We start from the raw sequence: 23,800 nt of genomic DNA, 5'->3' as shown, positions 1-23,800 counted from the left end.
TATTAAATACTATAGCGGCCCGGCTATACTTATTGTTTCTTTTTTTTTTGAAAGAAATAGTATAGCCGCACGGCTATACATGCTGCTTTTTTATTTATTTATTTAATGATTCCCAATCTTGTTTCCCTAGCCGAGACTAATCGAGACCTTGGATATTTTCATTAAAAGCAAGAAAAATATCTTTAGACATTGACATACAAGATATAATTTAAAAACCTAAAGGGAACATCAAAGCAGAAAAAAGGATCGATCAAAGTCTCTCTTCTCAGTTTCTCAAGACAGTAGTGCGCATTCTTGAGGAAAGTCTTGGGGAAATCTCCTGGTGTCTTTGCAGTAATTGTAAATCATGTAGTTTCTTTGCACCCATTTCAGTTTCTCCTGACTTGCCAAATCAAACTCTTGAGAAAGCCATGTATTTCCAGCTGAGCTAGTTGAAGATGGAGACTTTGAAGTGCAAGAAGATGCCCCAGAGGACCATACGCAGGCATTAATGGCATTGAAGTTCCTGTTGTTGGAACTCATTGTTGTCCCACATCGGCTAGAGGGCCAAAGAGAAAGTAGTTTAAATAGAAATACCCATCTCTAACTAATACCGAGGCCTTTTGTGATAAAACCCCACACCTGAGGATTGTGCAGGTGGTAAAGTGGGGACAATATCGGTGTTGTTGGAGTGGGCCCTCGGCCCGTTAACCTGGAAAATTTGACATGGTATCAGAGCCAAGTTGTGGGCCCGTACTTGCCACGTGATGGGTGGGTCCCCGTTTGGCCCCGCGCGATGGGTGAGTCCCTACATGGCTCCACGTGGTTGCCGATGTGGATCTCCACGTGTGACTCATAAAAATGGGGTCTCACGTGCGGGGGAGTGTTGGAACTCATTGTTGTCCCACATCGGCTAGAGGGCCAAAGAGAAAGTAGTTTAAATAGAAATACCCATCTCTAATTAATACCGAGGCCTTTTGTGATAAAACCCCACACCTGAGGATTGTGCAGGTGGTAAAGTGGGAGGAGTATCGGTATTGTTGGAGTGAGCCCTCGGCCCGTTAACCTGGAAAATTTGACACCTGTAGAAGGCGGTGAAAGGAGCTTTGGTCCAGTCTGTCTTAACCAGACCACCCCTAGAAGCTGACATAGAAAAGAAAAACACAACCATTTTAATACCCCTAGAAATTTTAAAAAAATCATAATATTATAGTAGAGATATTATTGTTTATTTGTTTACAAAATATTGTGTCACTTTACATGTATATGATCATAAATTTCGTAGGAATAGAGACATGTCCGAGCTTGTTGGGTGGCTTGGCCTGGACTGAATTGGAATTGAATTCAAAACTAGTTCTTATTTTTACGAGTCTCACCCGTCTAGATGAGATAAGACACAATATAGACAATTGTTTAATAAAATACATTCCGCCAATCATTTATAACTTCACCAAACAGCAGCCAGTACATTAGTCCAATATCATTCAAGCCACTAAATTATGGTGTGACAACTCTGGAGGACTAAGAAAATACTCTTGAAGTAAATGATTTGAGTGCAAAGTCATGTTGGCGGCTACTTACACAATGCGTTGCGAGTTCCAAAGGATTGAATATGTGTGGAAATCAGCAGTTGGGTCAAACCAGAGGTAGAACTGTTGCTCTCTGTTGCCCTTGCCTTGGCTATACACATTGGTGTGAAGGATGTAAGGATCACCACTTAGGTTCCCCAAGAACTCAAAATCAATCTCATCCCATGTTAATCCTTTTGAGGCCAACTGCAAATTCACAAACAAAAAGTAACTTTAATTTATTTTTGATACAAGGAGTTATATTTTTTATTTTTTATTTTAAGCAAAGTAATATTGGGGGAGGGAGATTCGACAGGAAGACTTCGGATGCAGAATAAACGTTGTTAATGACTTGAGCTGCAAGCCAGTGCGAGACAAAGAGTAATATTAATTAGAGCTAGCACAAATTAAAACTTACATAGTAGGCAGTGACAGTGCCAACAGAGTTTCCAGGGACAAGCTTAAGCTGCATATCAATCTTGCCAAACAGATACTCATTTGTGGATTGAAATCCTGAGCCTGAGCCTTTATCAAGAGACAGCATAAGAAGCTCGTTGTTGTTTAAAATCTTACCTCTGCCATCACCCCATGTAATCTCAAAATCTTGATTGAAATTACCAGCAGAGGCAACAGCCACCAAAGAGCCAACAATAAAACAAAGCACCAAAACCACAAGGGAGAAGTATTTTGATGGTGGAGAAGAAGAAGCCATGACGGTTGTTTTGCAATGAAAGTTTGGATGTGACAAAAGTGAGTTATCAATTTGGTATTTATATAATATACTTGGTCAGGGCAATGAATACAATAGATAAATAAATTAGATAAAAACAGAGGTTTGAGCTCTTGGCGGTTGTTGGAACGGGTTGTCAAAACGCACAACAAAGCTGTATGGAACGCAGCATTTTGGCATTAATATAATAATATTAGTAGGAGACGACATTGCACAGCATTTTGTCATCCTGCTTTAAACACTGTGCATTATTTTATTTGAACCTCCATTCACCGCCAAAAGGCATTTTGATGACAAAAAATAATACTAAAAATTGGTTATTTCATTTTACTCTAAAGTAATCTTCAAATATTTTAAGAGAATTAAATAATATTTTTCTGTTATGTGTCACGTCACTACAAAAAAAAATTAACAACAGTCATCATTATTTGGTGATTAATTTGGGGTGACTAAGACTTTAGTCACCAAAAAAGCCCTTTTTGGTGACTTAAGGCTTTTGTTGGTGACTAAAGCCTTTAATCATCCCACATTAGTCACCAAATATCACCAAGTAATGATGAATATTGACACTTTTTTTCGGTAGTGTGTTAACTTGAAGTTAAACACCTAAAAAACACCAAAACAGTTGAGCTCTTGGCGGTTGTTAAACACCTCAAAAACACCAAAACAGTTGACGTCGGATCTCCACCACCATCCTTGTTTTCGGTTTCTTTATGTTTGGAATAAGTCACATAAACTCTTTGAGTTTTCTTTGTAGTTTTCACATCTTCTTTTGTGAGAGCTTTTCATTTCTCCTTTGTGAGAGTATTATTAATATTGTTATGACTTGGTTTTTTTAAGCTTTATCTTTTCGTAATTATTTTAAGTTTGCAATCTTAATTAAGATCCCTTTGTGGCTAGTGGCTTTTTTGACTAAATTATGAAAGCAATCCTAAAATTTCTATAGGACTGCTATTTTTTTAATCTTGTAATATAAGATGTTAGTGCTTGAGAAAAATAAAATAAGAAACTTTCATTGGAGTTGTTGTTGGCATTTCTCAGACTGTGCCTTTGTGCGCATCTCCTACAGCTGTGGTTGCTGGTTTTGTTTTCAATTTATTTAAGTTCTTATTTTGTTTTATAAATTAACGCGTGGCATCACCAGAGCATGACACAACCTCATTATATTTTATAGAGCTCGCCACCTCCTGCGTTGCATTATAGCCAAATGTATCACAGATCCGTGAGGCCATTTTACACATAAGAATTTTCCTATGTAACTACTGGCAAGCTAATCACGTTTCCTTTTAAAAATGGAAAAATAAAAATGCTAAAGCTTATGGATGGAGCCCTCCTAAACAAGAAATTTACTCAAATGCTAAGCCAATTATAGCTGGGCACATAGATTGAAGATTTTTAAGGTGGAAATTACTTTGATTCGTATGGTTTTAAGATCCCTAAACAATCTAACTTTGAATGTACTTAGGCTTTAAAATATGTTTTATTGATATTAATTCACGCTTTTTTTTATCTTTCTTTTTTTTGGCTTCCAACTCCTCATCGTATATTTTTTCTTCTTTGCCCTTTTAGAAGTTCAGATAAGGGTAAACAGTGTTTGGGTGCCGATTCACAATTATTACTGTTTTACTACTTGAAACAGGCGTGCGGTCTCACTTTACCCTCCGAAACTGAAATTTTTTCACTTAACCTTCATAATCTCTAAAAATTGTTGAAATTTTTTCACTTTACCACTTCCGTCTACAAAACTGTTAAGGATGCTTATGTGACAGGGGCATTATAATTAGCTATTAAAAAACTTTACAATCCAAACTTAATATAAAAAATAGATTTAATTTTTTTTAAATATTAACCACACAGACCCATCACCCCAAACCCATCCCTCCCTACTCCCAATCATCCTCAGCCACCATCATCCATAGTGGGGCATGTTGGATTTGGATGATGGTGGTTGAGGATGATTGGGAAAATTTGTTGGCGAGTCCTTACTTAGTTAGGATTTTGGTTCCTTATTTCATTAGAATTTTGGTTACTTACCAATTATTATTTAGTCCTATTGTAATAGAGATTTACTTCCTATTGTAATTTAGATATATTTCCTATTTTATTTAGGGTTAACACATCTTTGTACTTGTATAAATACCTCCATATTGGAAAAGAATAATAATATGAGCGTATCTTAGCATAACTCAATATTTACCTTACTTTGTTTGACATGGCATCAGAGCCAACTTTTCTTGTGACCCGTGTGTTGTGCTCACCCGTGTTCTAGCCTCATATTTTTTTCCTACCGGTGCCCTGTGTGCCCTCCTGGGTTTGTGTGTTGTGTTGCTGTGTTCGTGTCATTCCTATCTTCGTGCATCTACCGTATTTGTGTATTTGCTATGCTCCGTTGTGTTCCCCTGTGACAACCTCTGCCAAATTGAGAGTCGATGGCACTCCTCATTCCTAACCCATCATGGGTCTTCATCTTGTATAGTTACCATCTTTTGTTCATCCTCTCATATGTGTTTTCACCGCACCTAGCCTTCACATGTTTCTTTGCTACTGTTCCAAAATTTTTATTTTTTCATCTTTGTATGCCAGATGGTCTTTCTTGATGTCTCAGCTTCTCTATCTTTGAAACTTCATAACAAGTCTCTTTACCCCGTGAGCCTCGTCACCACTCATCGAGCCGTTGCTTTCCTCCGTGAGCCTCATCACCGCTCATCGAGCCGTTGCTTTCCTCCGTGAGCCTCGTCACCGCTCACCGAGCTGTTGCTTTCCTCCGCAAGCCTCGTCACCGCTTGCCGAGCCTTTTCTTTGACTGTTCTGCCAGTCTCTGTCTTCTTCGGTAACTCTCTTGAGTTGCCTTTCCGCTTCTCAGTTTTGAGCACCTTATCTTTGTCTTTGTCTCTGTTCATGATTTGTTGGGTTTCCTCCCTTACTATTCTCCTTTTCTGAAGTTTTTTCTTCATGGGACAACCGTATGCTACCACCTTCCCCTTTGCATTTGTTTCTGCCACGAGACTGGCATGCTTGAGTCTCTTTACTATTATTTCAATTTCTCTTCTTCCAAATCTCGACCCTTTACCAGCGTCGGATTTGAGGGGGAGTGTTGCAACTTTATTTGGGTGTTACTTTCTCCAAATCTTGACTCTCATACATCGTCGGATTTGAGGGGGAGTGACACCGCTGCTCATATATTCCACTGCGATTTAACCACCTATCTGCCATGGCTGATTATGCTACATCTCAGTGTTAGTCAGTGCATGTTTCTCAAGTATCATTGATCGTATGGCTCCATCGACCCCTTCTCTTCAGGGGGAGAGGGGGAGTGAAGAGAAGTTGTCTCTGCTGTTGCTGCTGCCAGTGCCTTATATTGCTCTTGCTGGTGTCAGTCCCTTGTATTGTCTCTGCTATTGCTGTTGCCACAGTTGTCTGCCTTGTTGCTCTTGTTGGTGCCAGTATTGTTGCTCCTGCCTGTTATGGTGCCAGTATTGTTGCTCATGCCTTTGCTGGTGTGTTTCCACTGTGGTCATACCTCCACGAACAGGATGACAACGCCAAGATTGAATGAAAATGGAAGAAATTCAAAGCAAAAATAATAAAATGATGAGCTATGTTAGCTCACAAGAAAAATACCATGGCAAATGAACTCACTCAAACAAAAATAACGAAACAATAACTTCAACGCACACTAATGAAGAAAGGGAAATGTAGCTCTTGACCTTTAAGAAAAAAAAGGGAGGAATAAATTTCTTATACCACAAAAGTAAATGAAGCTCATACTATCACGAACCAAAAGTTCGTTACTGTCTTGGCCATCATGGATCAATGATGCGTAGTATTATTACCAATTTGCATAGACATCCTTTAAGAACTCAACATTTTGCATTGTCCAATCTTTATCCAAAGCTTCCTCAAAAGGATAATTGGTTCCCAAGCCATCTTAGGCAAAATTTGAATTTGAATCCCCATCTTTCTTACTAAGAATTTGAAGGAATACTTGTAGGCCTATTCAACCATCATGCGCACAATTTCTCCAACCCCAAACCCCTATCAAGTCAAAAATCCTCATTTCCAACGTTTATTCTCAACTTTCATTTTTGTTTTCCTCATACATTCAAGAGTTGAACAGTTTAACTTAAAATATCCTCTATTCAACCATCATGGAACTCGTGTGACAATGTGCTCTAGAATGTTTGAACCATAAATATGCATAGAAATATAAAAACCAATATTAACAATTTCGCTTAATATGTGAAATCTTCTTCACAAAAATGGAGCGACATTCCTCTTCACAACTTAGAGGGGGAATATAGTTTAATGTGTAGAGAACATAAACAGAGAAAGTTTTCAAGAATTTTTTCTCTCTAACCCTAGCCCCTCCTATGAAAACACTTGCAGCGCCGCATTGGGGGAGGAGGCCTTAGTGTTGTGAAAATGGACTAACACTTTCACTCACTCCCCTAATGATCTTGTTGTTGATGGACTTTGTGACACACACAATTATGGATGAATCACACACACACACACACACTTGAGAAACCAACCAAGCACAAAATGACACAAGTATTTTAGGGGTTCAGCAATTGCCTACATCCTCTTGGTGATCCCCTTGAGAAATTCACTAATGAAAGAATAAGTTACAACTTTGGTTTACACAGAAACCCCATTAGAACTCTATTCTCTCCCAAGCTCTCTTTTCTCTCTCACCCCTTGGTCAACACTTTGATGCACTTGTGAACACTCTCTCACACTTGGTGTCTAGACTCTCAAGACCCAACTCAGCTCCTAACATGAACTGATTGCCCTCTCTCTCTTCCTCCCTTGGTGAGTTAAACCTCTCTTGGACACACTAGCTCCCAGCTACTTGTCCACTCCTTGAGAAGTAAAACCACACAATTGCTGTCTTGCTTCCTCTTCCCTTTAATACACAAGCCTTTGGACCTAAGAGAAGGCTCCATCCTTTTCTCCCACGTTCTCCCCTTGGTTTCCAGACTTGGACCACAACTTGGGCAGAACAAAGGCTAGTCATTAGTGGCTGCACCTTCAGCCACCCTTTCTAGAGCTATAGGGTAGGTACTCCTTGAAGCAAGTCAACAAACATTGTTTAATAGAGTTCCAGCTTTTCCAGCATCTTGCTAGACTTCTTAGAACCCCTAAAACTCTTTGGAGGCCCGATGGATTAGGTAGGGAACAAGCACATGTGAAGACACGTTGAAAAACGCATGGAAAAACGAAACAGCAACACTGGCGACCGGTCGCACGTTCCTGGCGACCGGTCGCCTGCTGCGAATTCCAACTTCTTCAACAGACCTCGAATCTGCTTCAAAACGACCGGTCGCCCAAACCTTGCCATCGGTCGCTTGCTCCTTCACTTGCAAACTTAATGTGAGCCAATTTTACAACACTTAGTTCCTCCTCCCCTCTCCTCTCCTCTTTCCCACTTCCTCTTTCTCCTCTTTCTCTCTCTCTCTCTCTCTCTCTCTCTCTCTCTCCTTTGTGAGAGTCTTCTCTCTCCTCTGTGAGAGTTTATGTTACTTTTCTTTTTGTTTGTTTTTGCTCCTTATCTCTTTGAATCTCCTCTCCCATTCCTTCCCATCCCTCTGGTCTCTCTCATCTTTCACTCCTTGTGTCTCTAAACACCCCCATCTATCCATTGCATCTCCCTCAAGTTCTCCTCTTCCCCTTTATCTATGTTTGACTTTCTCTACTTTTTTCTCTTCACCCTCACCTTAAATTTCCCTAAATTATGCCCAAATTTGGAAAACCCTTATCTGCACTTCCACTCTCCTCTTTCTCCCCCACCCATAAATGTTGTTCTTCAATCTACACTTCTCACCTCTACATCCCTTGTCCCTTCTCTATTATGGTGTCCTCCACACATTCCCTCATACTATGTCCTAACCCGAGATCTAAACCACCAGCCACTGCTCCTCGGCTTCATGGATGAGGATGCTTCAAAAGTGCTCTTTGCACTTGCTTCTAGGATTATGGTAGCGCTTTTTGCGTGGGTGGTTTGTCCACCACCATTCTCCGTTCTAAGCAATGGTCTGTCTTATTACTGGTTACCCATCTATGGCAGTTGTGGATTTGCAACGGCAGCGCGGCAATGGAGAAGTGGCGGTTGTAGCTTCTTAGATTTAGGGTTCGTCCTTTGTGTTTGTATTAGGCTAGATATTTGTTTTAGGGTTTTTCTTTATGGTGCTTTTTTTAATTTCTGTTGGGCTGAGGCCTTGTAACTATCAGTGTTGGGTTGGTTTTTATTTTTGCATTTTCTGATTGTGTAATCCCTTTCATCTTTATCGAATGAATTACCTTGACAAAAAAAAACTTAGAGGGGGAAAAAACACCTCAGCGAATTGTGGACCCAGTCACATGCCCAATATCTCCTCTTTTTTTCATTTTTTATTTTAGAGTAGTGTGCCCACCCCCTTGCACCTGAATTCGAATCACACTCCTAATAAATTAGAGTAATCCTTGAGACGCATCAGGACACGTGGTAACTCTTTGGCATGTGTGTCAAAGATGTTTTGCCCTTAAGGGGACCATCTGCGAGCATATGACAGGTTGTTTCAGTCCCTTGTGTATTGAGGATTCTATCGTTCGTATCTGGGGAGCTTAGTCCCCTTAATGGACAACTCATCCCTAGCTAGATATGTATTGAGGATTCTGCCATGTGATCTAGATAGTAGTAGTCCCTGTGTTGCACCGCTCATCCACGGTACTAGATTTGTGTGGTTCTGTCTATATATCTATTTACCTATAATTTCACTTAAAAGTTACTTTGCATGTTTGCAACTGGTATTATTTTCTAAAAGGATATTGCGATATTATTTGAGAATGCTCAAGCTATGTTTTGCAAGTATGTATCTTGGGAAATGCATGCTTGTAAGTTGAAGGATTTTAGATTTTATATATTTATTGTATAATTGGTTTTGGATTTTGGATATTATTTACAGTATACCTTATTATCATTTCGATACTTAAAGCGTATGTATGTGTGGTTTTTCTCTCATTATTTCCAACGTCACTACTGCCGCCGTCGTCGAGAGAGAGAGAAAACACCAGCCACCTAGAATATTGCAAAAACAACCCAACAAAACAAACACCAACCACCAAGTAGATCTGGAGAGGGGAAGGGGGGGAGAAGAGGAAGGGGAGATAGGGGCCAGCAAGAGCCCCTAGGAAAGTGGAAAGAGAGGGAGAGAAGATAAGAGGGAGGAAAAAAGATGAGAGAAGAAGAAGGGAAGAGAAGGAGAGGAAGGGAGAAGAAAGGCGGAGGGGAGAAGGAGCAGTAGCCACCTGCCCCCTAACTGAGGAAGGGTTGATTGTCGGCAAGGAGAAAAAGGACCAAGTTTAGGGTCTGGAATTCTGACATGTCTAAGAAAGCACATTATTCTTGTATTGTATACGTAGTTATTTTTCAATTACAATACACCTTTTTTTAGAATATTGCAATAATGCACATTATTCGTGTATGTTATCCTTATTGTTTACATACTATTGAAAAAAAATAGAGATAAGAAAATTAAATAAATAAATTTTTATTTTCATGTAATGGTTGAAGTTTTCACCCTATATTTAAAAGAAAATTTTCGAATAATACACGTATGTATAATATATTATCTATATTTTACTAACTATCCAGGGCCTTGATGGGCCCAATGGCAAGCCAATCAACCCTACAGAAAGTGCTTGAGATTGGCATCCAGTATAATCAGAGCCAGCCCTAAGGGAAGCCCTATGACGGCCCAAAAGAAAACTATTTAAAAATAAAGTTATATTGAATCCTTGTATATATTAGAACTTGAAGTTATATTACAACAGAAAATACACTGAATAAGGTACGCTTGGAAAACGAACAAAAGAATCATAGATTAAAGAATTAAAACATCGATTTAATTTAAGCCATTTATGACTTGCATTCTGTAGGGAGGCCCTGGGGAAATCGCTTAGTGTCAGTGCAGTAATTATAGATCATGTAGTTTTTCTGCACCCATCTCAGCCTCTCCTGCCTTGTTAAATCAAGCTCTTCTGAGAGCCATGCGTTGCTAGTTGATGCAGAAGAGGAAGAATTTGGAGATGACGATGAGCTGCATGAAGAAACTCCATTTGATGAAACACAAGCATTGTTGGCATTGAAGTTCCTGTAGGAAGCGGTGAAAGGAGCTATGCTCCAATCTGTTTTGATAAGCCCACCCCTTGTGGCCCAATCATCTGCATTCCAAAGGCTTGAGTAGATCCTCATTGGTTGGTTCTTTGGGAATGGAACACCGTTGGATTCTTGGTTCTTGAACTCTCTGATGGGAGTGCCATCTACAGAGAAGCTGAAACAGAGCAAACAGAGAGTAAAGTTAGTGGAGAATGGACTATAGAAGGAAAAAATACATATATTTGAACCGCAAACCACACGGTGCCATGAGGGATTGAACCGCAGACCACTAGTCTGCATGCCGACTGTTCTACCACTAAAGCTAAGACCGCATTGGGATATTTAAAATCGAAACTTGATTTGAACAAGATTTGGGTCATTGGGTTACTTACACAATGCGCTGTGGGTTCCAAAGAATTGAATAGGTGTGGAAATCAGCAGTTGGGTCAAACCAGAGATAGAATTGTTGCTCTCTGTTTCCTTTGCCTTGGCTGAAGACATTGGTGTGAAGAATGTAAGGATCACCACTCAAGTTCCCCAAGAACTCAAAATCTATCTCATCCCATGTTGACCCTTTTGAGGATAACTGCAAAAATTTATCAGTCAGATACAAGAAAGGTTCAAGAAAATGGAAGTGAAATAAATATTCCAAAGATTAACTTACATAGTAGGCTGTGACAGTGCCAGCAGAATTTCCAGGGACAAGCTTGAGCTGCATATCAATCTTGCCAAACAAATACTCATTTTTGGATTGAAAGCCAGAGCCAGAGGCTTTGTCAAGTGAGAGAGTAAGAAGCTCGCCATTGTTGAGAATCTTAGCTCGACCGTCTCCCCATGTTATCTGAAAGTCCTGGTTGAAGTTACCAGCAGAGGCAACCAACAAAGAGCTAGTAGCAAGAAGAGCAATCAGTAGTATAAATGAAAGAGATGATTTAAAGGAAGCCATGGGTTTTGTTTGGAAATGAGTAAAAAGAGAAGAGAAATATTCAGATGGAGAGAATGATATATATATAGAGAGAGAGAGAGGGAGAGAGCTATATTGCTGTGATTATGAGAGTTTGGTGTGCATAGAAATATAGCATGGCTTGTGCTTTATATAGTAGTGGAGATGATGTGGTTCTGACTGAAGGGAAAGAGATTGGAAGGTTCAATTTGCTAGCTGTGCCCAGTTAGATTTCTCATCAATGCAAAGGGGAATTATTCGAGGGTAAAAAAACCCATTTACAGGACGCGGTTTTGAACAGATTTTTTAAGTGAGGAAAGTGTTTGCATGGGGAGGTGAGGCCCAGTTCACCTTTAGCCATCCCTTTACCAAACCTTAAGACCATTTGCTTGTTTCTATCCAAAACCAAACCACCCCACCACCGACAATAATATTATATATGTATATCTTTATACGTTGTGGACCAAAAGCCATATCCACACGTTTGCACAGGTGAGAGGAGAAAACAAAATCATCATAAGCATTAGGCAATACCTGTTTGGGAAAAATCGCATGGCATGTCATGTTTGATGTTGAAAACTGTTACGATTACCAAACTCTTCTTCCTTTTATTTATAATCAAATTTGTTCATTATAGTCTTTTATTTATTTTTCTCTCTTTTATCCATTTGTGCCTTATAATATGTCTCATGTGTATATGCACTTACGTCATTTTATAAATCGTTGTATGAAAATAAAAGATTTTAAATTTTAAACAACAATTAGTTTCCTCTTATCTCCTTTTTAAAACACTCTTTAATGTATTTTATCTTCAACATTATATATGTTTTCAAAACCCTACACATGGATTTGGGCGACTTATATTTCAACGGTTGTCACCACCACGGTCAGAACGGGGCAGAAATAGCATTAATGTTCAAGGAATTAGTTCTTTAACTAGAAATGAATTGTTCAGAAGACGCAAGGTATTCAAACGTGTTGTCATGTAACAATTGGTTCATGATAACAGTCCAAGACTCGCCTCCTACTGCATCGCATCTCAAAAATTGAAACGTACTTTCTGACTTTATTTGGGGAACTGATCCTCAAGAAAATTCTTCTTGGTTCTACTCTGATCATAAAGGACAATGGTAAATCAGTATTGTAACCGAAATCAGTAATACATAATTGAAAACTAATCATATATAGATACTATTAATAAGAATACACAATTCTAGATTAAGGTTGGTAACAAAAGCCTTATTACACTAATATCTTTGCGATTTCAAATTATTTTCACAAAATCTCTTTCTTTCATTTTTCATCGAAAAAATTGATGACAAATTTAGCCTCAATGATTAGAGCTTACAGTATATGTGCAATCTAATCTTTGAGGTCAACATTGTCATTTGGAAAACAAAATTATGACATCAACAACTTTTAGTGGAAAATTAATGGAATGGGTTTTTATGAAAGCAATGTGAAACAGAGGTGTTAATTTAAATAACTCTTATTTTATTACATCCATCTAACTCTTATTTTATTACATCCATCTAGAGTTTTATTCTACATTCAGGAGGGAAGCCTTGTGGGAAGCGCTTTATATCCGTACAATAGTTATAGATCATGTAATTCTTTTGGACCCACTTGAGCCTCTCTTGCTTTGAGGTATCAAGAACTTCTGTGAGCCACGATTTACTGGTAGGTCTTGATGTTGAAGATGATGATGAGCTACAAGAAGATGCACCAGAAGACCATACACAAGCATCGGCGTTGAAGTTTCGATAGGAGGCTGTGAATGGAGCTTGTGACCAATCTGTCTTGACCAGCCCTCCTCTTGTTGCCCAGTCATCAGCATTCCAGAGGCTAGAGAAAATCCTCATTGGTTGGCTCTTTGGGAAAGGAACTCCAATGGATGCCTCTAGGTTCTTGAACTCTCTGATGGGTGTGCCATCAACAGATAATCTAACAACGGAAAATTATAATTTAATTTAATTTAAATTCATCAAATAAATTTTCGTTTAATATGTGGGCAATTTTATATTACCATATTTTCAAATAAGAATAACGTGGTAAATAAAATTAGGGTTCTTAAGAGAAAGGTCCATGTAACTCCTATATTATAGACATAAACTCACCCATTTTTCATTTCCCATGAAAAACCCAAATTTAGGGTTTATGACCCAAAAAAAACCCCATTACTAATAAAATTAAAAATATAACAACATAACTTATCAAAGTGTTGATAAAATAACAATTGTTTTACACCCACGTACAGAAATAAAATTTGGCATCATAACATGTTAGATTGTTCGAAAAATAACATTTTGCTTACATGATGCGCTGGGGATTCCAGAGGATAGAGTAGGTATGAAAATTAGAGGAGGGGTCGAACCATAGGTAGAATTGTTGCTCTCTATCGCCTTTGCCTTGGGTATATATATTGGTGTGAAGAATGTAAGGATCACCACTCAGATTCCCCAAGAACTCCAAATCGATCTCATCCCATGTTGACCTTTTTGATGATAGCTGCGAAAAAAAAAAAAAGCATATATAATTAATTAATATAAGACTCACCAGTCTCCAAAAATTAAAAATATTTATGCAAATATTAATATACAATTAGAGGCACGTGACTCACATAGTAGGTAGTGACAGTGCCAGCAGAGTTTCCAGGGACAAGCTTGATCTGCATGTCAATTTTTCCAAACAGATACTCGTGCTTGGATTGGAAGCCCGAGCCAGAGGCTCTGTCGAGTGACAAGGTTAGGAGCTGACCGTTGTTGAGTATTTTTCCACGGCCATCTCCCCATGTAATGTCGAAATCTCCGTTCAAGTTTCCAGCATAGCAAACCAAAATGGAACTAACCAATAACAACATTAACAACATTAACAACATTGGAAAACAAAAGGAAGCCACTGACTAATTTAGGGTTTAGTTATATTTCTAATTTGATTGGAGGTTTGTGTGGGAGGAAGCAGAAATCCTATACATGCTTTAAATAATGGGTAAGAGAGCAAGAGATGTAAGTAAGTGGCGGGGCAAGAGAGACTTAGGAAGGTGTAAAATTTTGGTGAGTTGGTGTGATTTGGGAGGCATGGTTTTGCAATTTAAAGGTGATGTGTGTGTGTGTAAGAGAGAGAGAGAGAGAGAGAGAGAGAGAGAGAGAGAGAGAGGTGGAGGAAGGAAGGAGATAATAATCCCAGAGTGCCAAGTTGCGAGGTAGAGAGGAATAGGTGGACACAGGTGGCAATGAATGAGACTAGTCCTTGTTTTGATGTGTGAAAATGTGCATGTCACACAAGTGCACAAACCATGCAACCTTCACTAGATAACACGCTTTGAGAGCTTTCTGACCAGGTTTTTTGTTTTTTGTTTTTTCTTAGGGGGTCAGATTTTTGTTTGGCAAGCTGCCCAGCCTACTGATTTTGGTCGAATTACTCACCACACTACTAGCAGGTTCTTCCTCCCCTAGTACGAACCTAAATTAGTTCCTTGCAGATAAGTAAATGAATATATTATGCAAGTGGTTTTCAAATTAAAGAATATTAAAGAGGTTTAGCCAAAAAGGCCTTAACATGCAAACAAGAGGTCTCTAGTCAACAATGGCCACCATTTAAATACAGTGACTGAGAAAACAATGGTTTTTTTTTTTTGGTCAAGAGAGAAACTTCATAAAACCCAAAGCAGGAAAACAGGGGAAACTTAAGCAACAAACAGAAAGCTGAGACTGCAGACACTAGCCAGACGCAGCTTAGTGCATAAAGCAGCCTCAACAAAGATAAGATTACATTATATAGGGGGGCATGGCAGCCCATTCGAAATTAAAATAAGAACAAGGGACGGTGGTGGCTGATCTAGCCAGGTTACCCTATGCACCGCTCCAATTCCAATCAATGCCACCTTATGAGATGCACGATTTTTGTTGAGTGGTGATTTCCCCACTCCAATTTTGTCCACTTACACTCCATTTTATAACTAAAAAAGGAGTGTAAGTGGTCAAAATGGGAGTGGGAAAATCATTACCCTTTTTGTTTCGAGGGATCCAACACCACTTGACAGAGAAAAAGAGCCTCAATTTTCCGAATTTCTAAGAGAATCGGGAGAATATACCAAGCTCGATTGCCATAATTCCCATAAATCCCAGACTTCACAACTAGAGAATCAGTCTCCATCATGATCTTACGGTGTCACAAAGACAGAGCCAATTTGAGACCACTGAGCACAGCGTCAGCTTCAGCCGCAAGGACAGACTAGCAAACCTTACCCTCCGCTGAACCACTACAGAAAACTCCCTCATAATTTCTTATAATCACCCCAGACCTGCAGTTTTGTTCGACTTCTAGGCACCATCAGAGTTAACTTTAACCCAACCAAGTCTAGGGGGTCCAATAGGGCTGAGTACGGAGGTCCTCCCTAATAGTTATCCCAAGAGAATTCGAGATATGATACTGCCAAAGATAGTGTAATTGAGAGAGTAGAGAATGTGAAATGTGAGAGGTTTTGCAGAGAATGTGAAATGTGAGAGGTTTTGCAGAGAATGCAAAATCAGCTTCTTGTACTACTATCTTGAGGAGATTTATACAAATGTAGCTAGCTAACTATTAGTTACAAACAAGATCACAAAGCATAGATTATTTCCAGAATTTGTGTTTCCCTAAAACATGGAAATGTAAACATGGAAAGGTGTTTCTATAAAACATGGAAAAGTGGAAGTGTGATAGACAAGCTTTTCCTTGTTTTAGGGAAGCTATCTATGTCTTGTTTTTGTCTTGACTAACACTTCCCCTCAAGTTGGTGCAAATATCACGCATGCCCAACTTGTCAAGTGAATCATAGAAAACTTTACTTGATACGGCCTTTGTTAGAATGTCGGCAAGTTGGTTCTTCAAGTTTACAAACGGAAACTTAATTATACCACTTTCTAGTTTCTCTTTGATGAAGTGTCGGTCGACTTCCACATGTTTGGTACGGTCATGTTGTACTGGGTTATGTGCTATCTCGACTACAGCTTTATTGTCACAGTACAAGTTTGTAGCCTTTAATGGTTTAACTCCAAGGTCCTTCAGTAATCTCCGTAACCAGAGCAATTCACTCAGAACTTGAGCCATTCCCCTAAATTCTGCTTCAGCACTTGATCTAGCCACAACTCTTTGCTTCTTACTTCTCCAAGTGACTAAGTTGCTACCCACAAATGTAAAATATCCAAAAGTAGAACGTCTATCTGTGATGGATCCTGCCCAATCAGCATCTGTGTATCCTTCCAGGTTTATATGTGTATGTTTGGAGAACATCAACCCTTTTGCAGGGGCAGCCTTCAAGTACCTCATAATCCGTGTTACTCCATTCATGTGTGCCTCACTCGGTTGATGCATAAACTGACTCACCATACTCACATCATAAGCTATGTCGGGGCGTGTGTGTGATAGATAGATCAGTGGCCCAACCAATCTTTGATACCTTTCTTTGTCAGTGGGTACTTGATCTGGATACATCCCTAACTTGTGGTTCTGCTCAATAGGTGTGTCAACTGGCTTGCAATCAAGCATTCCAATTTCTGTTAACAAATCTAACACATATTTTCTTTGGGATAGAAATATGCCATGTTTTGATCTAGCAACTTCTATGCCAAGAAAATATTGTAACTCACCTAATTCCTTCATCTCAAATTCACTAGCAAGGAGCTTCTGCAGATTCTTCATTTCTTCATTGTCATTACCGGTAACCACCATATCATCAACATAGATGATAAGGGCCGTCAGTTTGTCACCACGACGCTTTAAGAATAAAGTGTGATCCGAGTTGCTCTGAGTGTACCCAAAGCGCTTCATGGAATCGGTGAATTTTCCAAACCAGGCTTGTTGCGTCTACCCAAGTGCAAGTAGTCACATGTAGTAATAATCTTGGAAGTCCAAGTATCGTATCCTCAAGAAGCAGTTAGGCAAATGTCTGCACACAAAGAAATAATCAAAAGTACCAAAATAAAAGTGACAAGCAAAATGAACAAGTAATTTGATTTGATTGTTGTAGAGATTTAGTTTTAAAATGAAATATCAATAATGGAAATGCTAAGGCATCAAGGTTCAATTCTTTAAGCAAAATATGTTTCATGCTCTTTAATCCAAATTAAACTCGATTAAAATTATCATTGAGAAACTTTAACCGGAAGATAAAGAAATTAAAACCAATTTACTTTTTCAATGTTATCTTTTATTAATGATTGTTCAGAAAATGTAGTTGCTTAATATCTAATCTTTTAATTTAAAAGCATGCTAAGTCAGTTCTTAACAATGAGAAAAATATAATTGAACTCATGAAAAGATAATAGCACTTAACATCAATCAAAATAAAAGGATATGAAAATATTGAACAACCAAAAATAAAAGAATTTAGCAATTCATACCGTATATTGGATTAAAGAACAATTCACAAACTTACTCAAAGGACATTCCCTTTAGCCTTAGCCAGAGTTCTAGCAACTCATTACAAAGGAAAACATCACTAAATTTTGAATGAAATGGATAAAGAAATCTGTCGTCTGGATCCTTGCCAAATAAGTTGATGGGTGATTTATAGTAGTCAATGAGGTGAGTGGGAAGTTAATACATTCGTGGTAGGTAATGAAGGGTCTAAGTGAGAGATTCATTGGATTAAACATGTGATGATGGTGGAGAGTTGGTGGAAAAGAAATAACGGCGAGGTAGTGGCCGTTAAATGGCTATGAATGACATGAAATAGGCTCTTTAGCTTCAACGGTTTTGTCTTCTCCTTTCCTTCTTTATAATCACAATAATCCCACAATCAATTCTTCAATAAAATCCACCAACAATTTTCTTCACACCTGGCTTGAACTTGGACAAATGTATGTTCATCTTTTGGCTTTCTAACTTCCTACAAAAGATAAATTTACCTAATAAGTTCACCAAATTAATATAGAAAATTCATGAATCCAGTTGGTGAGAATTAAATGTAACAACAAGTGAAATTATGTTTATTAAGCCAAAATTATATCATAAAGTCTCCAAAATAATATTAAAAAGATGTAATTTGAGACTCTCATCAAGGCTCGTGGTGACTGCTTTAGCCCATATAATGATTTTCTCAACTTGCAAACGGTGTTGGGACTGAGTGTCATAGAGATCCCTGATGGTGGTTCCATATACACTTCTTCTTGCAAGTCCCCATGAAGAAATGCATTCTTTACATCATACTGCAGTAATGGCCAGTCAAGATTTGCAGCCAATGATATGATAAGACATACAGTGTTGATCTTGGCAATAGGTGCAAATGTCTCCTGGTAGTCAATTCCATATGTCCGTGTATACCCTTTGGCCACTAATCGAGCTTTGTATCTGTCTATGGATCCATCAGCTTTGTATTTAACAGTGTATATCCACCGACATCCAACTGGTTTCTTCCCTTGTGGTAACTGAACCATTTCCTATGTAGAATTCTTTTCCAGAGCTTCCATTTCAACTGCCATTGCTTCAGCCCATCTGAAACATGGTTATTAATGGGATATTTTGATTTGGTAGTAAGGTCAGGACAATATTGAGGTTTAGGTTTTCCTCTAGTAGTCCTAGGTGGGAGAGTGTATGGTATAACATTAGGTGATTCGGGAATTACCTCGAGTGTTTCTTCATCACGAGACGATTGGTCTGATGGTTGAGAAGGAGGGGTTGTATTTGTAGTTGATCACAGCAAACATTTGGATTGTCTCCTCCGAAATCTTCACCAAATAAGAACGATAATTTTTCAATACCTTCATCGCTGTCCAAATAGCCATCTTCAAGTTCACAGGGGATCGGCGACCGGTCGCTGGATTCTGCGCGACCGGTCGCATTTGGACGTTGGTATTTCATCGTTGGAGCCATGCGATAAGTCGCTGGGGTTTGTGCAATCGGTTGTTTCTGGAATACGACCGGTCGCTTCTGGCCTGCGACCGGTCGTATTTGGACATATTCGATTTTCAGCATCGCTGGAGCAAGGCGACCGGTGGCTGGAGTCCGTGCGACCGGTCGTTTCTGGAGTGCGACAGGTCGCTTCTGGCCTGCAACCGGTCGTATTTGGACAGACTTGAATTTGTTCTTCCTTCTCTTCATTCCTCCTCTCCCCCTGAAGAGAAGGGGGCGGAGAAGCTTCAAAGTATGATAAATCTTCATGGAATGTGGCATCCATAGTGACAAAGAGCTTGCGAGTAGGACGATGGTAACACTTGTATCCTTTTTGATTTGATCCATACCCAACGAACACACAACGAATGGCACAAGGGTCCAGTTTACTTCTTTGATGAGATGGAACATGAGCATATACAACACAACCAAATATGCGAGGAGGCAGCTTGAGGACTATAGGAAGAGAGACATGACGAGCCAAGGTGTTCAGTAGAGTTTGAAACTTCAAAACACTACTAAGCACTCGATTAATTACATAGATTGCAGAAAGAAGGGCATGTCCCCATAAGTAGTGAGGGACCGATTTATCCAGCATGTATGCACGGGCAACCTCAAGTAATTGTCGATTTTTTCGCTCTGCGACACCATTTTGTTGTGGAGTAAAAGATGTGGAGGTTTGATGAATTATGCCGTGGTCGCGGAAGAATTGTGCCAAGACATTGTTCACATATTCCCCATCATTATCAGACCAAAATACTTTGATGGAGGCTTGGAATTGTGTGGTAATCATAGCATGAAATTCACGGATTGCAGCAGAAACATCACTTTTATGAGCTAGTAAGTATACCCAAGTCATGCGAGTGCAGTCATCAATAAATGTAACAAACCATCTTTTGCCATTGGAAGAAACTTTAGCAGGACCCCAAACATCAGACTGAACCAAATCAAAAGGAAATTCCGTTTTATTATCACTGAAGGGAAAAACAGTTCGATGACTTTTGACCAATACACAGGTTTCACACCGAAACTGATGATTATCTAAGCCACGGAACAAAGACGGAAATAAATGTTGAAGATAGCCAAAGGATGGATGTCCTAGGCGACGATGCCAGAACCAAATCTGGTGTTGATTGCGAGCTTGTGAGCTGGAACCATGAGTATGAGCTGCCCTTGGTGGTGAAGAGACCATCAAGGAATACAAACCCCCTCTTCGTTTACCATGCCCAATCGTCACGTGAGTCGTGAGGTCCTGAAAAATACAATGGGAAGGATAGAATGTGGCATAACAATTATGTGAGTCAAGCAATTTTCCAACAGACATCAAATTGCAATTGATGGAGGAAACAAGTAGTGTATGAGATAAAGATAAGGAAGGGGAAAGTGATATAGTTCCTTCCCCAGCAACATTAGAAGGAACTCCATTGGCACTAGTGATGTAAGGATGACGAGACTTAGAGGATAATGTGGAAAACATAGTAGAGTCAAAGGTCATATGATCAGTGGCACATGTGTCAATTATCCATGTAGTGGGTCATGTACCTGATTCGGAGTCGGAGAGTAGGGTGGAAGATAGAGAAGCATTGGTAGTTATAACACACGCTGCCTTGGGTGTTTTGTTGCGGGACTTGAGAGCATCCCACCACTCAAGATAACCATGAAGCTTAAAGCATTTCTCAACAAGATGATTACCACCACAATGAGTGCACTTCTGAGTTCCCTTCGCATCTTTAGTTTTGGGACCCCAGGGAGGAAGTCCGAAGTTGATTGAGTTGTTGGTGTCACCCATGAGGTAAATAGATTAAGAGATGTAGAGAAAGAAATAGCTTAGAACTTCAGCAATCAAGAGCACAAATAAGACTTGTGATCAAGACCAATTTTGAGGCAAGGCAAAGTATGAGATAAGAACAATATAACAGCAAATTATGGGCAAGGATAGGTAGAGATTAGGCAAGAACAAGGTTATGCAGAGGCAACCAAAATCGATTGCTCTGATACCATGCCAAAGATAGTGTAATTGAGAGAGTAGAGAATGTGAAATGTGAGAGGTTTTGCAGAGAATACAAAATCAGCTTCTTGTATTACTATCTTGAGGAGATTTATACAAATGTAGCTAGCTAACTATTAGTTACAAACAAGATCACAAAGCATGGATTATTTTTAGAATTTGTGTTTCCCTAAAACATGGAAATGTAAACATGGAAAGGTGTTTCTATAAACATGGAAAAGTGGAAGTGTGATAGACAAGCTTTTCCTTGTTTTAGGGAAGTTGTCTATGTCTTGTTTATGTCTTGACTAACAGATACACTTCTAGGAAGTCTCCAGCGGCAGAGTTAGCCAGCTTAAGGATGCGAATCAATTCAGGTTTACAACCTTCAAAGATAAACTGACATCGTGCTTTCCAAATATACCACAAGAGAAAGCTGATATTGGTTAAGAACTTACGTTTAGCTAGCGAAAAAGGAAATTTCATCTGGATTAAACTTTCAAACCACTGATCAAAGGTAGTAAAACTCTGAGGATTGACCCTGTAATTAAAATTTGAACAGAACCAAACCATTTGGACCCAGGGACAGAGAAAGAACAAGTGTTCTTCTGATTCAACCTGATCTTCGCACAAAGGACACATTGGATTCACATTCACTTTCCTCTTGCAAAGATTCAATCTAGTAGCAAGAGCCCTCAAGATACTCTGATCTTTGACAGGGTATTTCCAAAGCTCTTTCCATACCAACGGATTAACGTTATGAGAAGAATGGCCTCCATCACTCAGAGAGACATTTTTCCAGGCATGAATAAGATGATACCCAGATGGTATAAAAGTGATACGAAAATAAACATTATGTATACGACTAAGACGAAAAAAAATTGGATGTATCGAAGGCTGAAACTCTATAAATGTCAATGTAGTAAAATGAAAATTACCCTTAAATTTTTTTATATTGGATATCATCATTTAATAATATGTTTCATCGCGTTCATTAATATCAACCATTTAGTACCAACAACTAAAATTCCTAAACCATTCGAATTTCATATCATCACTCTCTCAAAATTTCTCGTTGTAAATATTACCAAATTTTGGCAACTATTGTACACATTTAATTTAAAAGACAGTCGACTGGCTTAGTGGACAAGAATGACTTATTCAACTTTTAAAACAGCAAGCCATGATTTCCTATCAATAACTGGAAATGAGGATTTGAAAACTGAAAAGGGGCTAAAAAAATCCTTAGCTGATCTTAATTTTGCTTAATTTTGTTTGTACTCAGTGTACTAGCTTCATCAAGAATATTAAACAAAAGAAATTGCTTTCCTCCTTCTAGGGAACGAGACATTATTCCTTCATGCAAATTATAACTTGCAACATTATTCCTTCTTGCCTCCTATTTATAAGAAAAGGAAAGGATGTAAGTATTTTCCTTAAATAAATGTATGTGAAAAACAATGAGTTCAAGTATATTAAGTAGGTTCTTCCTTCTTGCCTCCTTTTTTTTATTTATTTATTGAGTACATGCGAAAGTCTAAACTATAGGGGAGGAGATTTCTCACACACACACAACCGAGATACACAACCGAGATGTTATGGGCGTTCAAACCTGAGATCTCTTGTTTGTAGGTCAAAGCCTTTTTCATTGGCCTAGAAATGGTTTAGATAGACCAAAAGCAAACAACCTAATGCTCTTAAGCTTGCTGCAACATATAAGGATGTGCATTATTTGCCTGCCGTGTTGATCTAAGGCCTAAAACGGATAACGATCAACCCAAAACACTAGTGATTTCAAGGCCCATTGGGAAAGTATGGACGCTTCTCAATTGTTTGTCACTCAAATTCAACACATCTAAATATTATTCTTGAAATAAATTAAATTCTTTTAATACGATGGAGTATTATGGGCAGAGATTAATGTAGACGGAGTCAGACTAGAAACCAATACATCATTGCTACTTGAAATAAATTATACATGGCACTGCATGGGTTAGTCAACTAGCGAATAGAGTGGCAGATCGTACAGCCCCTGGCATTTCCAAAATGGATGGGATTCCTATAATCTTGGTCCCATGAGCAAACTTCGGCTTAATAATAATAAAAAGAAAAATAATGTATAGAGATATTCATTGCTTATCCAAAAGATAATGTTGATAAGGACTCAAACTCTCAAATGAAAACTAATTCTAATCAGTGTTCCAAAAAAAGGTGAACACATCGAACTCAAATTCTCGTATTGACAATTAGCATATAAGTCCAACTGCTTCTCTCATTAGTCCCATAGCATCAAAAAGCGGGACATGCTCTAACAAACCATGGAGGAGCAAAGTATAAGTAGCAAAGCTGCTATTGTCACCAAGAATGGCAGTGATCTCCATGGAGGGCATACTGGCAGTTATGATTCTTATTATGATGATGCTTCTTATTTCGATTCAATTCCACCGGGGTATAGATTCAAACCCTTGGATGGAGAACTTGTTGCTATCTACTTGAGGAAGAAAATCGCCAACGAACCATTGCCTCCGAATAAGATTCATGATGTTGAACTGTACAAATTCAACCCAGACACACTATCAGGTCA

The 23,800-nt window shown here is 38.8% G+C and overlaps 2 protein-coding genes and 1 pseudogene across 2 annotated transcripts; all 3 read right to left on the bottom strand.

The window, feature by feature from the left end:
• Window positions 1-273: 273 nt before the first annotated feature.
• Window positions 274-2,259, bottom strand: LOC110752527 (putative xyloglucan endotransglucosylase/hydrolase protein 25; annotated as a pseudogene).
• A 7,768-nt stretch (window positions 2,260-10,027) lies between these two features.
• Window positions 10,028-11,497, bottom strand: LOC110752550 (putative xyloglucan endotransglucosylase/hydrolase protein 23). Its single transcript, XM_021953234.2, has 3 exons — window positions 11,079-11,497; window positions 10,807-11,000; window positions 10,028-10,589 (listed from the first exon to the last, which is right to left on the bottom strand). Exons 1-3 carry the CDS (start codon window positions 11,358-11,360, stop codon window positions 10,175-10,177), a joined length of 891 nt encoding a protein of 296 aa, XP_021808926.1. The 5' UTR covers window positions 11,361-11,497; the 3' UTR covers window positions 10,028-10,174.
• A 1,333-nt stretch (window positions 11,498-12,830) lies between these two features.
• On the bottom strand, window positions 12,831-14,491 carry LOC110752509 (xyloglucan endotransglucosylase/hydrolase protein 22). The gene is made up of 3 exons (XM_021953181.2): window positions 13,978-14,491; window positions 13,672-13,865; window positions 12,831-13,301 (listed from the first exon to the last, which is right to left on the bottom strand). The coding sequence occupies exons 1-3, from the start codon at window positions 14,233-14,235 to the stop codon at window positions 12,890-12,892; spliced, it is 864 nt and encodes a 287-aa protein (XP_021808873.1). The 5' UTR covers window positions 14,236-14,491; the 3' UTR covers window positions 12,831-12,889.
• Window positions 14,492-23,800: the final 9,309 nt, after the last annotated feature.

This window comes from Prunus avium, chromosome 1 (genome assembly GCF_965620075.1).
Source record: "Prunus avium chromosome 1, drPruAviu1.hap1.1, whole genome shotgun sequence".
Classification (NCBI taxonomy): Eukaryota; Viridiplantae; Streptophyta; class Magnoliopsida; order Rosales; family Rosaceae; genus Prunus; species Prunus avium.
Note: the sequence above shows the minus strand (reverse complement) of the source record. Positions and strands in the feature narration are given on the sequence as shown.